The sequence below is a fragment of the Octopus bimaculoides genome, chromosome 5, assembly GCF_046866305.1.
Source record: "Octopus bimaculoides isolate indiv1 chromosome 5, ASM4686630v1, whole genome shotgun sequence".
Lineage (NCBI taxonomy): Eukaryota > Metazoa > Mollusca > Cephalopoda > Octopoda > Octopodidae > Octopus > Octopus bimaculoides.
In genome coordinates this window covers 42,987,283-43,006,550 of record NC_142932.1, presented here as the reverse complement: position 1 = coordinate 43,006,550, position 19,268 = coordinate 42,987,283, and the positions used below count along the sequence as shown (strand labels likewise).

At 37.6% G+C, this 19,268-nt stretch overlaps 1 protein-coding gene across 5 annotated transcripts in view; it reads right to left on the bottom strand.

The window, feature by feature from the left end:
* Nucleotides 1–19,268, bottom strand: part of LOC106879723 (uncharacterized) — a 119,588-nt gene that overhangs the window by 17,231 nt on the left and 83,089 nt on the right. For all 5 annotated transcript variants that reach the window (XM_052967826.2, XM_089352187.1, XM_014929403.3 and 2 more), the window contains 7 exons: nt 19,078–19,236; nt 16,311–16,427; nt 15,401–15,526; nt 12,920–13,032; nt 5,564–5,975; nt 3,988–4,063; nt 3,166–3,234 (listed from right to left, as the gene is read on the bottom strand). In XM_052967826.2, coding sequence (XP_052823786.2) covers nt 3,166–3,234; nt 3,988–4,063; nt 5,564–5,975; nt 12,920–13,032; nt 15,401–15,526; nt 16,311–16,427; nt 19,078–19,236 — 1,072 coding nt within the window. The remainder of the gene's footprint in view (nt 1–3,165; nt 3,235–3,987; nt 4,064–5,563; nt 5,976–12,919; nt 13,033–15,400; nt 15,527–16,310; nt 16,428–19,077; nt 19,237–19,268) is intronic.

Genomic DNA, 19,268 nt, shown 5'->3' with positions numbered 1-19,268 from the left:
GCGACTTTGGGATCAAGGCAAAATGGGTGCCCAGAATTAGACAGGCTTGGAGAAGAAGGGTGTGGAAGCTTAAAGACCCTGCAAACGGACAGAGACTTAGAGACAAGTTACTTGAAGCATTTAACGAAATAGAAGGGGATATAGCATCATACAACGTGGAAGACAATTGGAGATTTCTGCGGGACAACCTGTTGAAAGCCACCGACCAGATTTGTGGGTGGTGTAAGGTCCCCTCCCGACCCAGAGTAACGTGGTGGTGGAACAAGGAGGTAGACAGGGCTATTAGACAAAAGAAACAGGCTTGGAAGGACTGGAAGAACGGTGGTAGCAGGGAATTGTACCAATGTGCCAGAAGGGAGGCTAGGCGACAGGTTTATTTAGCCAGAGGGGAAGCAGATAAGGAAAGATTTGCCAATGTTCTGCGCCGTGAGGACCAAAGACTCGAGGTATTTCGTGTTGCAAGACAGTGTAGGAGAGAGAATAGTGATGTTGTAGGAGAGAAATGTGTTCGCATGGATGATGGTACGCTTGCATTAAATGAGGATGCAAAGAAAGAGGTCTGGAGATGCCACTACGATAAATTGCTTAATAAAGAGAATGAATGGGAGAAAGAGAGCCTGCCGTATGTCGACCCAATAGAGGGACCAGCTATCCGAGTTGATAGTACCAGGGTAGATAAAGCAATTAAGAGTATGAAGACCGGGAAAGCCCCCGGCCCATCAGGAATCACTGCAGAGATGCTCAAAATATCTGGCAGTGTTGGCTATAGCCTAGTCACCCGTATTACGAACCAGGTGATACACGAAGGAGTCATACCCAATGACTGGTGTAGCAGCATCATAGTCAACTGCTACAAAGGTAAAGGGGACGCTTTAGATACAAATAATTACAGAGGCATCAAGCTGTTAGATCAGGTTATGAAAGTTACAGAGAGGGTCATAGCCCAACTAATTAGGGAGCGAATCAATTTAGATGAGATGCAGTTTGGGTTCGTGCCAGGTAAAAGCACTACTGATGCCTTATTTCTAGTGAGACAGTTGCAGGAGAAATACCTAGCTAAGGATAAACCTCTGTACCTGGCTTTCGTTGACATGGAGAAAGCCTTTGACAGGGTCCCCCGATCCCTTATCTGGTGGTCGATGAGGAAACTTGGGATAGAAGAATGGTTAGTGAGAGCTGTGCGAGCCATGTACAGAGATGCTGCCAGTAAGGTGAGGGTTGGAAATGAGTACAGCAATGAATTCCGGGTAGAGGTAGGGGTCCACCAAGGTTCCGTCCTCAGCCCCCTATTATTTACCATAGTCCTCCAGGCAATCACAGAGGAGTTCAAGACAGGTTGCCCCTGGGAGCTCCTCTATGCTGATGACCTTGCCCTAATTGCGGAGTCACTATCAGAACTAGAGGAGAAGTTTCAGGTGTGGAAGCAAGGTCTAGAATTGAAGGGCCTTAGAGTCAACCTAGCTAAAACCAAAATCCTAATAAGTAGGAAGGTAGATAAAACACAAACCCCTTCAGGTAGATGGCCCTGCTCAGTATGTAGAAAAGGAGTAGGTAGTAACTCTATAAGATGTACCCGGTGCAAGCTATGGACACATAAGAGGTGCAGCAACATCAAAGGCAGGTTAACTAGCAAGTTAGTTTTTGTCTGTGGCAGATGTTCAGGTGCAATAAAGACTGCAAACAAACAGGAAACAACTTCTATCTCATTCCAGGGTGAAAAACTAGAGGTAGTCGATAGCTTCCGCTATCTGGGCGACCAAGTTAGTAGTGGGGGTGGGTGCGCTGAAAGTGTAGCTGCTAGAATAAGAATAGCCTGGGCAAAGTTTAGAGAGCTCTTACCCCTGCTGGCGACAAAGGGACTCTCACTCAGAGTAAAAGGCAGACTGTATGACGCATGCGTACGAACAACCATGCTACATGGCAGTGAAACATGGGCTGTAACTGCTGAGGACATACGTAAGCTCGCAAGGAATGAAGCCAGTATGCTCCGTTGGATGTGTAATGTCAATGTGAATACCCGTCAGAGTGTAAGTATCTTGAGAGAAAAGCTGAACATTAGAAGCATCAGTTGTGGCGTGCAAGAGAGACGATTGCGCTGGTATGGACATGTAGTGAGAATGGAGGAGGATAGCTGCGTGAAAAAGTGCCACACCCTAACAGTTGAGGGAACCCGTGGAAGAGGTAGGCCCAGGAAGACCTGGGCTGAGGTGGTGAGGCAAGACCTTCGTACATTGGGCCTCACCGAGGCGATGACTACGGACCGAGACCTTTGGAAATGTGCTGTGCGTGAGAAGACCCGGCAAGCCAAGTAAGATCGTTGCCAGTGCCCCATGACTGGTTCTTGTGCGGGTGGCACATGAGATGCACCATTTTGAGCGTGGCCGTTGCCAGTACCGCCTGACTGGCTCCTGTAGGATTTTCGAGCGAGATCGTTGCCAGTGCCCCTGGACTGGCTTGTGCGGGTGGCACATAAAAGACACCATTTCGAGCGTGGCCGTTTTCGTGCGGGTGACACGTAAAAGCACCCACTACACTCTCTGAGTGGTTGGCGTTAGGAAGGGCATCCAGCTGTAGAAACTCTGCCAAATCAGACTGGAGCCTGGTGTTGCCATCCGGTTTCACCAGTCCTCAGTCAAATCGTCCAACCCATGCTAGCATGGAAAGCGGACGTTAAACGATGATGATGATGATATATATATATATCTACATACACACACAACAGATTTTCTCACAGTTTCCACCTAACAAATCCACTCACAAGACACTGGTCAACTCAACCTGGAGCTCTAGGAGGTGCTGCACCTGAAACCACATAGTTGCAAAGTGAACTTCTTAAAGCACACAGCCATGCCTGTGTCTCTATATCATTCATTTGTCAAATGAACGAACTGTGTAACCTGATGACTGATACACTTCCATTTTTCCCTCTGACACTGTGAAACTGCATCAGTGACCAAGCTGCAGATGTGTGACAAATATTTTGACATCACAAGAAGTTAGTTAACAAAAAATAATTTAACAGTTTTTCTGTGCATTTTTTAAAATGACTTAAAATTAACTTTTTATGATGTAATTGATTCATTTTCAACCCAAAGTCTAAGATCAAGACAACTGCTTGCACAAGTACAACTCCAATCATAAAATGATTATTCAGTCAGTACTTACCAGTTCTTGCGTAGAGACAGATGGTTCCAAGTACTCTGTGTTCTTCTCTTCTTCCACAGCAAAATAAATCTGTGGAGGAGAGGGATAAAAAATGTCAGAGAAGAAAGAAATAATATCACAAGGATTTCTGAAAGAACATTGGCAAAACTATTACTTGAAAATGTGATACATATAAGGATTATATTGTTTATATGTGTAGACCTCGACAATAGATAAGGTGTATATGTACATGTATGTGTGTTTGTGTGGGAGCGCATGTGTGCAGATAAGAAAAATGAGTCAGTATACCTGTATATACAAATGAGTAGAGTGAGAGAGAGAGAAAGAGAGAGAGAGAGAGAGAGAGAGAGTGAGAGAGAGAGAAAGAGAGAGAGAGAGAGAGAGAGAGAGAGAGAAAGAGAGAGAGAGAGAGAGAGAGAGAGAGAAAGAGAGAGTGTGTGTGTGTAAGTGCTTGTTTCTGTGAGTGCATATATGAGTGTATCGGTGGGGGAAGGGTTATTCAACTTTGAATGTGTTTCATTAAGTCAGTGAAATTTGCAAATTTACAGCCAACCATTCAACCTGATAAGTAAAACATGCTTCTCCACGAGACCTACTAAAAATAATAACCAGTGTCCCTCAAATTACAATCAACTACCTTCAAAAAGAGATCACTTAGGCTATTGTAGTTTTGGGATACAATATATCTGAAAAGTAAAAGAAGGTGGTGACGTCAAGGTTGGAAGGCTCTTGGTCATGATCATAGGCCTGCTGAATCAGGGAATGATGTAGAATTACAAAACCAATAATGTAGATTTGTGAGAAAGAAAATTGTCTACTTACTGCTGGAGCCATAGAAGCTGGTTTCTTTGACCAAAAATATTCATCAATTTTCTCCAACATGTTGTGAATTATAAATCTGGCAAAGAACAGATATAATGAATTCAAAAATTAAATATATATTTTTATATATTTCTAGACACACACACACATACTTGTTTCAGTCATTAGATTGCAGCCATACTGGGGTACTGCCTTGATGAATGGATTCCAGAATTTTAATTTTTTAAGTGTGGTATTTATTCTAATGGTCACTTTTGTCAAACCAGTAAGTTACAAGGACATATACACACCAGCAACAGTTTTCAAGTGGTGGTGGTGGGGAACAAACAGGCATAAAGACATACGTACTTTCATGTGCACACACACACACACACACACACACACACACACACACACACACATAAACACGATGGGCTTCTTTCAGTTTCTGTCTACCAAATCCACTTACAAGGCTTCAGTCAGCCTGATTAAAAGTTTCTGTAGAGAATTAGAAATGAAAGAAGAGTGCTCTGTATAGTCAAATAGAGCTGGGTGCTATTATTAATAGAATCTACTGGCACGGTTAGGGGTATCTTAAATTTCACATTCCATATTTGTAGACAATTATTTAATACCTACATTTCAGTCCCAAATAAGAAGGTAGTCTTATTTGTGATTGATGGCAGATCTATAAGAAACATAGGCATCACAAAAGGTCTGCAGAAATGAATTTTGAAACCTAAGGTACCCCTAAATGTGCTGGCAGACTCTATTAATAATATGTGTGTGTGTGTGCCAGTGCCACAAATATTTATACACACACACAAGCACACATTTTTTATCTTTTACTCATTTCAGTCATTAGACTACAGCCATGCTGGGACACTGCCTTGAAGAAATTTAGACCAGTGAATGGATTCCAGAATTTTACCCATGCAGGTAAAAAGTACACTGTAAAGTGGTTGGTGTTAGGAAGGGCATCTAACTGTAGAAATTATGCCAAAACAGACAGCTGGAGCCTGGACAACTCTCCAGCTGACAAATTCCTGTAAAACCATCTAACCCATGCCCACATGGAAAGCAGATATTAAATGATGATGATGATGATGCATGTGTGTGTGTGTGCGTGCACGCGCACGCATTTACATTTCCCAGAAAATCTCTAGCTACATGTAGTTGTCATTTCTTCTGTCAAAAATATTGTTTGTTGGCCTTCAAACACATGGGGAATATAAGATCCTGTCTTAGAAAAACAGATGAGGGTTAGTAATAGGAAGGGCATCCAGCTATAGAAATCATACTAAAGCTTATGTTAGAGCATGATGCAACCTTGTGGTTTGCTGGATCCTGTCAGATGGTCTAAACCATGAGGGCATGGATAATGAACATTAATTGATGATGATGACATGTAGAGAATGCTTAGAGTTTTTAATTCTAATTTTATTTACTTCACAAGAATTATTAACAACAGGTATTTTAGGTTTAAGGAGCATTAAAACAAAAGGAAAAATGAGTGAGGGAAAGAGAGGTGACAAAAAGATTATGAAGTAAACAAAAATTTGATGCTGAAAATACTTTTTTTAAATATTAAAGTTACCTCTGTTGTCGCTGTATCAATGAGCCAAAGAGACAGCTTTGGTAAAAGGACAATGGATAATCACTTGGCTTAAGACAATTGTGCTCCAACAGGAGATGTATCCCTCTTTGTGGTCCCATACGCTGGATAAACAACCGATACACAGAATCCAAAGTCAAAGGAGAAGGAACAAATATCTGTGATGTGAGTTCTTTGTGTGTTTCACTCAAGTTCTCAGAGTCTTGTTCAGTATTAGGAAGGCTTTCTTCAAGAGACTTGTACTCTTCTAATGAAAAAACACCACAGTCTTTGTAACATTTCATTACTGCATCAATCAGAGAAGATCGGAAGGCATTTGTATCATCCTCTGCTGATTGCATTTTCTTTTGATCAAGCAGATAGAGCCATTCCTCTTCACTCTCAGGAGCATAACCTATAGTGATTAAGTAAAATTAAAGATATTTCAAATTTTAAAATTTGCAAACATTCTTAATTTTTTGTATTTATTTGTATATAATATATACTCATGTTTAATATGCACCAGTAAATTATAAACAATGAAATTTCATGTATAACAGAAACTGTCTTTTGTTTATTATTATTGCTGTATGGAAAACTGATGTGAGATATATCAAAATTGCTGTTTAAAATACACTGCAAAAGTTAACACATCCTAAACTAAATAAAAAGTAAATTCAAAAGTGACCTTCAAACTTTCTTGATATAGACCAGTGGTTCTCAATCAAGATCTATATGGCCCTTGGGGGTTCATACAAGATTTTGTTGTTAAAATTTATCTGCAATAATTTGGTTATACTTCTACAATACATAAAATATTTTAACAATTCTTTTTTATACAATTCCTAAAAATATTTAATTATAAAAATATCATAGGATTTTTTTAAACATCAAATTGTTAGGAGGGACTATTCAAGTAAAGTAGGAATCCGAGGGGTTCATAAATAAAAAATGGTTGGGAAACACTGATCTAGGCTATAAAACTGCACCTACTGCAAAATCAACATCACAGAAATCTAACAAACATATTGTCATATAAAATGTGATTTCCTTTAACCCTTTAGCATTCAGATTTCTCTATCAAATATAATACTTATTTATTCACATTGATTTGAATTAGACATGCAATATCTTGTTGCTCTGAGATTTTGATGATGTGATTACTTATTTTAAAAATAACAATAAAGCATAGGTATGCGAGGCCAGAATCTAGCTGATTTGAACACAAAACAGGTGGAATATTTTGGCCAGATATGGCTGGCTTAAACCAAGTTCTATGTATATTTTTCTAAATGTGTGTGTTCGTGTTTATGTATGTGTGAGTAAATATATTTAACTAATAATATATAAAATAGAGATGTGTACATATTCACTTTTCACATGAAAATGGCTTCACCAATTGCTTTCATACTTGTGATGCATGAATAATTTGACTTTGGACAAATAATAGGCTGTTCATTTGAATTTTTTATTAACAATTATCTATATATATAAAAATGAGAATGTGTATCTGTCTGTGTGTGTGTGTGTGTGTGTGTGTGTGTGTGTGTGTGTGAATCCCTAAAACTCGAGAACTACGCAACCAATTTCATTCAAATTTTGCAGATGCCTTACTTAGGGTTCCAGTTGTGTTTTAGTCAAAAAAAATGTTTAACTTCTTGCAGAGTTCGAGCCCACAGCAACATAATATCTCCTCCACTATTTAAGTATTAAGTGTCAAAAGTGAAACAAAAACACTCATGTCAAATACTTTCACTTTAAAAATGAAACTATTCCACCAACTGAAACGATCACATTTCGATACTGTAATGACAGATACTTTCAGAAAGAGAGAAAGAGAGAGAGAGAGATGTATATGTATACATATAGATGTATATGTACACGTTATTCCACTAACTGAAACAATCACATTTCGATACTGTAATGACAGATACTTTCAGAGAGAGAGAGAGAGATGTATATGTATACATATAGATGTATATGTATACATATAGATGTATATGTATAGATATATATATATAGATATAGATCTATATGCATACATGTATATATATATACATATGTGTAGATGTATATATATATAGATGTACATGTAATATGTACACATATATACATGCATACAGATATCTATACATATATACACCCATCACACACATACACATGCACACAAACACACACATTAGTCATTTGTTTTCTTATCCAAAACTACGTCAAAAGTACTGAATGGATCTTTATGAAATTTGGAAATTATATTCTATGCATAACGGCCATAGCTCCCATGAAAATTCATATATTTTTGATGTTGATGAAATTTTAACCCGAACATAACAGATGAGCATTATTTGTAATTCAACGATACAACAGTGTAAGACTACCCTTTCAGATATACTTACATTGTGATTTCTGCAATGTGGTGCATAAATTGTCAAGTAAATGAGACACATCTTTGCCTCCACTGATTCACTTGCAAAGTGTTGAGTAAAATTATTTCGTTGCAGACCTCCTTTGAGTCTTTTTATTATCACTGCGACACACATAGTCCCCAGTTGGTAACATTGATTTCAAGGCCTTCCCAGATGAGAGACTGGTTGTTCTAAGACATTTATCGATTGTAAATTTTGTCTGCAATTTGGAAATTATATTCTATGCATAACGGCCATAACTCCCATGAAAATTCATATATTTTTGATGTTGATGAAATTTTAACCTGAACATAACAGATGAGCACTGTCTGTAGCTGGTCTTCTCTTGGAAGAGCCCTGCTTCTCACATGGACAACTGTATGTTGGCTGCTCAAAAGTGGGCAGCAAAAAAACCTATTTGCATATGCTCCACAAGGGAAAACAAGGAACATTGTTTACAACGAGGTGTTATAATCACAACAGCAAGAAAGTATGTACATGATCACCTTCTTTTACGAAACTTCATTGACTTTCATATATTTATATTGATATACATATATGTGCGTGTGTGTGTGTATATATATCTCTATATAAAAAGATGAGAATGTGTGTCTGTCTGTCTGTGTGTCTGTGTGAATCCCTAAAACTCGAGAACTACACAACTCTCTTTTACAAACCCAATGAAAATACATATATTTCATATGTCAAAGAAATTCAAGCAATAGATATAACACCAAAGTTAAAAACATTCCCAACAATTCCACAATCCCCAACCTCCAGAGCTATTGAAGAAACTGTTATCATCAACTGACCAAGATTCCTAACATTTGCAAAACAAAATTAGACAATACGATGCTGTACTAGAGATGACATCATTTGGAACCACAAGAGATTTAACTGAGGTAGCATTCATCTAAACTTTCAAGATCTAACCTCAGATTTATCATCACATTGTCAAATGAATCACCAAAATTGGCCTTTCATCATTTATAATCCGTACCTGTATGTGTGGTTACGAAATAAAATACACAAAACGTGTTTCTGAATTACGTGTATTTACTTTATATACATATGAGTTGAAAACTTTCTTCTAGCATTTCACTTAATGTCTATGTTCCATGCTGGCATGGATTGGAGAGTTATTGATGTAGAAATATGGTATCGTAGCTACTAACAGTTGAGGGTTGCGTAGTCTAGACGGCGTTTTTAGATTTCATTATTCTCTTTAACCCGGGCAACGCCGAGTATTTCTGCTAGTCAAAAATAAAAAATATTACATTTTATATTACATTCACATCTTTGAAAGTTTTTAAAATATTTACTTCCAGTGTTCTGGCATCAGTGATGTAGCATATCTCTTTATGCATATCTCTCTATCCATCTCTCTCTATCTATCTCTATGTAACATATCTCTCTATTTATATCTCTCATTTTCACTTTCATTTTTCAGATACTATTCTTTTCACTTTCAATTTTCATAAACCATTGTTTAGCTTCCATGTCATTGTTTTCACTGTAAGTTGAAGTTTTCAATCGCTATTTACAAACAAACAACGACAAATTACTGACAGAAAGAAGCTCACAATTACTGATGTGCACAATTTCATAATTTACTGACAGAAATATCTTCATAAATTTCAATTCAATCCGTATAGTTTTGTGTTTTTCTGTTGCTGATGGTTTCTTTCTGGTTCCTTTGATACTGGCTGTTTGGTTCACTGACTGACAAATTTCACTTCAACAAATTTCGCTGTACAATACTTTATTTTCTGTTAAAATTTCTTATTTACTTTCTGCCCATCATATTAAGAAACTTAATTTCTGTCACCAAGTTATTTTCATTGTTTACTATCTTCTGTACTTGTGTACTTCTGTATACATATATAACCATGCCTAGAAGGAAAGTGTCCAAATTTCTTGGCATAACTACAGATTTCTGCACCCCTGCCCTGACTTTGGATGATCATAACTTTCAGAAAAACGGATATTTTTTTATGAAATTTTCTACAAATATGTGTTATATCATGTATATTCCAAATATACAAAATGTTTTTTTGGAGTGGGGTTAAGTGTTATAGGAGGGGTTGGGTGGAGAATTTCTGAAAATTCACTGGAGTCCACTTCAATTTGTCTTAACTTTCAAGAAAATGGATATTTTTTAATGAAATTCTCTACAAATATACCTCAGACTATTTAGATTCCAAGGACATGTGAATCTTAGGGGAAAACAATTGGGGGTTATTTTTGAGAACTGTTCCCCACTCGGGGGTGTTTCAGAACAAGTCGTCTATATTTGTTTCATTTTCTCTGTTTTGTGCGTTTATGCATCCGTAGATTTCTACTGAAGCAACAAACAAGCAATGATGGCAAATGAAGCCCTCACCAGAAAACTCGCTATGCTAAAAATAACATCTAACGGCCTAGTACACAGAAATATGTTATTAAGACAACTTATCTGTTGCATATGATTTTTTTTCACCTTAAGTAAATACCCAGACAAATGTTTCTAATAGAAAGGCAAAAGACACCAGAAGCAAAAATAAGGAATATACATGCATAGTTAAATATAGAAGTGTAAAGTATAATTTGTTACATAATCTCTATAATAAACATGATACTGAATGGAATAAGTCCCTGTTTGAACTTTTTTAATTACATATGTGTGTGTGTGTGTGTATGGTAGAAATCTATGGATGCACAAATGCATGAAACAGAAAAAATGAAACAAATATGGACGACTTGTTCTGAAACGCCACCGAGTGGGGAACAATTCTCAAAAGCTACTCAGAGTGCTATTATCTAAGACTTCTATTACACCATATCAAGGGACCCACATCATTTACAGCGTTACGTACGGTTGATAACACAGTATGTCAAACATATCACCAGGCTTGCCATCTCAGAGGTCTTCTAGAAGATGATGCACACTGGGATGCCACTCTGACAGAGGCACAAATGTGCAAGTCTCCTATGCAGCTGAGAAACCTCTTCTCCATCATGCTGGTGAACTGTGGATTGTCGAATCCAAATCAACTTTGGTACAAAACAAGGAGGGGCTTTCTAAAGACATTCTTCAAAGAATTCAATATCAGCGAGATGGTGATGTCACGTTCAATGATGACATCTTTAACGAGGCATTAAGATTAATAGACGACAAGGTTAAATCACTGGGTAGAAACAAACTTGAAATCTATGGTCTTCCAGCTCCTGTCAGAGATGTTCAACACACATTAGCACAAGAGCTAATCAGGGAAACATCATACAGCATGGAAAGGTTGCAAGCAGTTGTCAATGAAAAGGAACCAATTCTGGTACAGGATCAAAAGGAAGTATACTGGCAAGTTCTTACATCTGTGGACAATAACACTGGTGGGGTCTTCTTCTTAGATGCTCCTGGAGGCACAGAAAAGACATTATTGATCAACCTGCACCTTGCCAAGGTATGACCGAAGGTATGACAGAAGATTGCTCTGGCTGTTGCATCCACTGGAATTGCAGCCACACTCTTAACAGGTGGAAGAACAGCCCATTCAACATTCAAGCTGCCTCTGGACCTCATCCAAAATGAATCTCCTTTATGAAACATATCCAAAAATACAGCATTAGCAAAGCTCTTTACAGATGCCAGAACCTGAATGTTCATACAGATCAATTGACTTTGTTCCTGATCAAGAACAGGTAACACATTACCCAGTGGAGTTCCTCAATTCACTTCACCTACCAGGATTTTCACCACACATTCTGATGATGAAAACAGGTGCTCCCATAATGCTATTTAAGAAACCTTGATGCACTAAGACTCTGCAATGGAACAAGGTTGGTTGTTAAAACAGCCATGCCCCATGTGGTGGAAGCAACAATAATTACAGGCAACATGATGGGTGAGAATGTATTCATTCAAAGGATACCTCTCATCTTAAATGATCTCTCTTTTCAGTTCAAGAGACTGTAGTTTCTAGTCAAACTTAGCTTTGCAATGTTTATCAACAAAGCACAAGGTCAATATCTAAAGGTGGACCTAACCTCCTTCAACCTTGCTTCTCACACGGTCAGCTGTATGTTGGATGTTCTAGAATTGGAGATAAAAAGAACCTCTACATTCTCAGTAATAAACATGGCATGACAGAAAACACAGTAAATGAAGAAGCACTTACATGAATAGTAGGTTCATGTCATATACAGAAGTGTAAACCCATTGAGTGCTAAAGTATCACTATTACACTTTCACTTTTTGACTGACATGCATGAATGTATATCTGTACGTATAAAAGTGAAATGAAGTGTTTTGCTCAAGAACACAGTGCATTGCCCGGTCCAGGAATCAAAACCACAATTTTACAATCACGTGTCCAACACCCTAACCACTAAGCCATGCACCTCCTCATTTGTAACATATGGCTTAGTACATTTATATCTGTAGATAAAAAGTACCTAGCCCACTCTGTAAAGTGGTTGATGTTAGGAAGAGCATCCAGACCTCATTGGTGCTGGTGCCACATAAAAAGCACCCTGTCTACTCTGTAATGTGTAATGTGTTTATTATGTGGTTATTGTTAAAAACCATGCCAAAAGAGACAATGGAACTTGGTGCAGTCTTCTGGCTTGCCAGCTCCTGTCAAACCATCCAATCCATACCAGCATGGAAAATGGACAGTAAATGATGATAATGATGATGATGGTCATCATCATCATCAAGAGACCACATACGTTCTACAATACGTGATAACATAACTGATTTTAATGATGCAAATGATGATGATGAGATGATGATGATAGTAATCATGTAAATGGTGACATTTATTTCATCTATATAATTTCCTTTTTATCTAATTTAATTTTCTCGTTATGTTTCCATTTTTGTTTTGTTTATTTTTTTTATTCTGTTTGGTTCTAAATGCTGTATTTAACTATTTAACAGCAATAAAATGAACTGAGGAAGAATTCAGAAGTCACTCACCATATGTATTATCAGCATCAAAGAGAGAGAGATCACCAAGAGTTACCATAATTGTGATCAGACTATGCCAGAGTTTTAACTTCTTCAGACACATTAGGCAGCCCAACCAGAACCTGGGAAATTTAAGAAATAATTTAATGTTTTCAAATATCATAACAAATATATATATATTTACATACATATACAACCACCCCTACATACACACACACACACACACACAGTGAGACTCTTCATGGTTACTTGACCTGGAAGAAATAGCAACCAAATTTCCTTTATATTTTTCTAAATATGTAAGTATGTTTGTGTATGTGTGAGTAAATATATTTATATACATATAAACAATAAAATTCTTGTGTCACTTCATATCTTTGTAAAACAAAATGTTGTTGGAACTCCGTCGCTTACGACGTCGAGGGTTCCAGTTGATCCGATCAACGGAACAGCCTGTTAGTGAAATTAACGTGCAAGTGGCTGAGCACTCCACAGACACGTGTACCCTTAACGTAGTTCTCGGGGATATTCAGCGTGACACAGTGTGACAAGGCTGACCCTTTGAATTACAGGCACAACAGAAACAGGAAGTAAGAGTGAGAGAAAGTTGTGGTGAAAGAGTACAGCAGGGTTCACCACCATCCCCTGCCGGAGCCTCGTGGAGCTTTAGGTGTTTTCGCTCAATAAACACTCACAACGCCCGGTCTGGGAATCAAAACCGCGATCCTATGACCGCGAGTCCGCTGCCCTAACCACTGGGCCATTGCACCTCCTAAAAAAAAAAATGAACTAAGCAAAATATCTCAGATTGGTCAGTGGTATAAATCAGCAGAGTAAAGGTGGAGGAATGCCGAACAAGATAGATTCCTAATATATTGAAACTATTTTTTGAGATGAGGTAAGCAAACACTTGTAGGAAATTGCAACTGGGTTCAAATGAGAAGAGATAATAACTTATCCTGACACACACACATTCTGTTTCGATTTCAATAGTTGTAGAGAGGGTTTCAGACACATAAGAAATTGAACTAAGTAATGTAATACTTTTAGTCTCCAACTGTACTTTCTATTCTTCTTTTCCACAACCTCCAAACTCTAAATTATAGTCAACTATGAAAATATCATTTGATGAATATTTTACTTAAATTCAATACAATAGGAGATTTTTACTAAAAGATTTCAATCAGAATGTTGTGGTCATTGTGGGGAGGGAGACAGTGATGCCCTACAGTGTTATAATTAAATGAGACTGTCTGCCAGTGCAATAAGTTTTCTACTAATGACTGGCATTTCAGAGCCATTTCAACAGTTATACTGCACTCTTTTGTAACATATAGTAAAGTTACCTTCTCATGCCATACTGACTCATAAGGGCTGGCTTCGCGGTTTCCATGGCATATAAATTCTGCACCTGAATGGAATGCCAGTCCATTGTAAGATTACTCATTTTTGCCAGCTGAGTAGACTGGAGCAACGTGAAATGAAGTGTTTTGCTCAAGAACACAATGCATTGCCTGGTCCAGGAATCAAAACCACAATCTTACGATCATGATGCTGACACCCTAACCCTTCATATTTGTATCATATGGCTTAGTACATTTATATCTGTAGATAAAAAGTACCTAGCCCACTCTGTAAAGTGGTTGATGTTAGGAAGGGCATCCAGCAATAAAAGCTATGACAAACAGACCTCATCGGTGCTGGTGCCATGTAAAAAGCACTCTGTCCATGCCAAAAGAGATAGCGAAGCTTGGTACAGTCTTCTGGCTTGCCAGCTCCTGTCAAACCGTCCAATCCATGCCAGCATGGAAAATGGACTGTAAATGATGATGATGATGATGATGATGGTCATCATCATGATCATGATGACCCAACAAGGAAGCAGCTACATGATTTGCTAGAAATAACAACCAAATCTACCTAGTAAAAATATATTACTGCCTTAAATAGGGAAGAATAGGTTGGCTAACGAAATCTCATATATACTATATTTGAAAATAAGAAAATAAGGCAGGAGAGTTCCGGTTACAACGCTTTTTAACTTAGGTATGTTCGAACAAGACTAACCTGAAACTAAACAACCACCCCAACTCTGTATCGTAAATTGATAAACGTGAAATGATAGGGAAATAAAAATAATTAACTAAGGGAAATAACTCTACATATATTGTATGAAGAGTTGTATTCCTTGTTCGTCTTTTCTCTGAGAAATTAAAGGCGAGAAATTATTGATTGGTTCCCAATTTTTGTCACTTCCTCAATAAGTCGTGTCCAACACATAACGGCATAAAAAAAGGTTTATATAAAACAATGAAATGAAATGAGTTGAGGTTAAAATAGTTGATTTTAAATCAACTATAAACATTAGAATGAACTACAGTCATTAGAAACATTAAAGATGTGGTTTGTAATCCAAATATATTTTTTCTAACAATAATTAGTCTCTGAAGAGACGTAACATTTTTTTTTCTTTGCTTTTTTGATACATACTTGTTTATTAAACATAGATGCAGCACCTTCTTCCAATGTTCGTCTGCCACGGATTCGTCACGGCAGTTGTTGCACAAAAATACAATGATATCTCTGTACTTCCATTTCAACAGATGCATTCCAGCACTGCAATGATACATGAAAAAAAGTTTTAAAAGGTATTTTTCTGAATATGGTAAGAACAACATGCCACCTCTATTCTAAGCCAGTCATGGGCAAACTGCTTCGTCCTGTTGGACATTCTGAATTGTATGCTAAATGAAAAATTACCTTCAATTTCTTTTCAGTAGTATGGCCCACCTGATTATGAGCCATGCCTCATGTGGCCTGCTTCTCAAAATAGGTTGCCTATGCCAGTTTGAAGCTGTGGGCATGGATGTTTTGCAACTAAGCTGTATGGTAAGAAGCTTGCTTCCCAACCACATGATTCCAGGTTCTGTCCCACTGCATGATATCTTGGGCAACTGTCTTCTACTATAGCCTTGGGCAAATCAAAGCTTTGAGCTAATCAAAGCCTTGTGAGTGGATTTGGTAGACAGAAACTGGAAGAAGCCCATCATATTTATGTGTGTGTGTGTTCCTACTCTCCTGAGCTTATCCTTGAAGCACAGGGCCTGTTTAACTCTTTGAAAGGGGGAACTGGTTTACAAAGTAACAGGGCAAGTCTATACATTGGTGACCTGTGTGATACTTGTGTATGGGGCCAGTCCAGCTCTGTGTCCTGTATTCCTTTGCCACAGGATTACCTTTTATTATTTGATTCTTAACTGGGCCCTTGACAAGTACTGCCACCTTGGGCCTGAGTGGAGCTGAGAGTAACTCTTGAACTTCCTATCAATTGTGTATTAGCCCAAATTGTGGACAATGTGGAAGAAAAAGTGTTGAGAAATGTTCAAAGATATTTACTTACCTTGGAAGTAAAGGGATCACTTTAGTGAATAGTTTGTCATCTACTTTGGATAACAAATATTCAAGCCAAGTGAACTTTGTTTCATTATTTTCACTGAGTTTGGCCAACATCAGTTTCCTAAAAAGAGATAATTAATAAGGACAAGTTAAATATTTTGGATAATAGATCACATCAATTCTTTACTTGCATAAAAGAAGAAAGTAGAAAGTGCTTAAGTGAGCTTAAACAATGACTGGTATTAATGACATTGGGTATTGAATACAACAAAGAAATGACTCAGCTGAGAAAGAGTAAAGAGAAAATGGAGAGATCAGGTCTCAGGGTGATTGGTATCACAGGTGAGATGACAAAGGATTCTCCAACTCAAGAAGAGAAGAAGAATACTGTTTGCATATTTCATAAGTGTGTTCTACCCTCAAAACATGCACATATAATATCGGGATAAAAATCTCTCTGACCCTAATGTAATTTTGGATCACAATGGACTAATTTAATAATGTATATTTAAAATAGTAATAAAAAAAAAAATGTATATCAAACATAGAAACAAAGAAATGAGTGTTATACTGTGATATATTCAAACTTGTGTCCTTGTCTTGGTTGTCATAATCACATTTTGACCATTGTATCCTTCAACCTGCTTCATATACCTGTTGTATTCATTAATCTTCTCAGAATTTTTAACTGAATACTTAAATCTACATTGGTAGATTGTTCTCATTCCATTGTCCTTAACAGGGATGGTCTCCTATTAGTTAGTCTTCTGTTTGTGATGCTGTGTTTAGCCACTTGAACAACAATAAATACAAACTGACTGACCAAAAGATTGAATCAGAAACTTTAAACAACTTTTTGTTGCGGAACAAAAACAAGATAACAGATAAGGACAAAACTGAAAGATAACTAAAAGAATCAGTATATGTATGCCATATGGGAACCATTAATTAAAATAGAAAAAATAATATTAAATCTGCAACCTAAGGTTATTTCTTTTATATTTAAAGTTAGGCTCAAAGCTCCTAATTTCCATTACCTAACTGTCCTATAAGTCAATGGGATAGTGAATATAAGCACTGGTTAAGTGTAAAATATTACATTTGAACCTGGTGAGCATGAGTTTAAACCCAGGGTCAGCCAGTTTAGATATACTCCGAAGTATATCTTGAAGCAAATTCACTAACGAATAATAGCTGATAATATATTGGGAGAAATATTTATAGCTGTGTAGTTCAGAAGTTTGCTTATCAGCCATGTGGTTTCAGGTTAAATCCTACTGCATGGCACCTTGGGTAAGTGCCTAGGCTGATCAAAGCCATGTGAATGTATTTAGTAGATGATAACTGACAGACATTTGCCATGTGTGTGTTCGTGTGTCCTTTTGTTTTGATATCATGTGATAGTTGTAAACAAGTGTCACTGTCAAACCAGGGGTTTTCTTTAAGTCCAATCTTCTGTAAAAACATGCTCAGAAACAAGTGAGGGTTGGTGACAAGAAAGGCATTTGGCCATGCTTGCTTCTTGCTTACTTCAAGCTCTTGCTTAATGGGTCTGGGGTCCCAGAGGTGTAATTGTGTAAAGAGCCAGCAAGGTCCACTAGTGTTCCCCATCATTGGTAGTCCTCTACCAGCTCTTCTGCATCCTCCAAGATGATGTTGAGCATCTGGGAGATTTTACTTAAAGATGATGTTGAGCCTCTGGCCATAGAAAATCTAATTCAACAAATTCTGTCTGACCCATGCAAACATAAAAAAGTGGACATTAAAACGATAATGATAATGAATTTGTTTTGAGGTACATCATCAATCACTGTATCAACCACACTATCGAATGTTGTTATAAACCACAGTGTGCTTCTTTATATTGTTGTAGTTTTCAAATGATGCCATCCCACTGGTAAGATCAAGGCATTTAATTTGGATGGCTGAAAGCGGGAAAGTTGTTTTAATGTAATCTATAGCATGTCTGTCAGAAGATGCCTGGTTTGTGTCCCATAAGTAGCTTTCTGCCTTTTCTTTTCCATCCAAGGAATTTTTAATGCAATGTATTAGAAGATATTATTCACAGCTGAATTTGCTTTCAGATACAAGGCACCTTGGGCAAGTGTGCTCTACTATAGCTTCAGGACAACTAAACCTTAGTAGGGGGATATGGTGGGCAGAAACCCGAAGAAGCCAGCAGTATATAAGTGTGTACATGTGTGTGCATGCATGCACATGTGCACCCTTGTCTTGACATCATGTGATGGTTGCAAACAGGCATCAGTCATACAAACAATGTTGTTTGTTTCTAGCCTTCCATGACAAATATTTGGCCATGGGGTAATCTTACCTTACCTGGAGACAGGTGAGGATTGGTGACTGGAAAAGCTTCCAGCTGTAAAAAATCTGCTCAAACAAAATTCTTTACAATCATGGAAAAGTGGACGTTAAATTATCAGGAGGAGGCATCATCAACATTTAATGTCGGTTTTCCATGCTGGCATGAGTTAAATGGCTTGACAGGAACTGGCAAGGCCAGGCATTGCACCACTTTTCCATGGTCTGTTTGGTTTCTATGGTTGAACGCCCTTCCTATCACCAACTATTTTACAGAGTGTATTTTTACATGGCACCATTACCTGTGCTTTTTACGTGGTACCATCACCAGTGCTTTTTACGTGGTACCAACATCAGTGTATTTTATGCGGCACTTTGGTTTTAGGATCTCAGTTCTGTTGTGGTGGACAGGTCTTCTGAGATAAAGAATGGAAATAAATTTTTCTACTTACTTATCGAAGCTTACGTTGATTCTTGCCATCATGTACGAATGGAAATGATGGAGGGGAAAGTTATGTAAGTAACTGAGGTAGAGAACATCAAGTGGTTGTACATGTTCTGAATTCTGTACGGAAAACTCCACAATTTCTGCTGGACGGAAACTAAACAACCTGAAATATACAAATGAGAAATAGTATTGTTG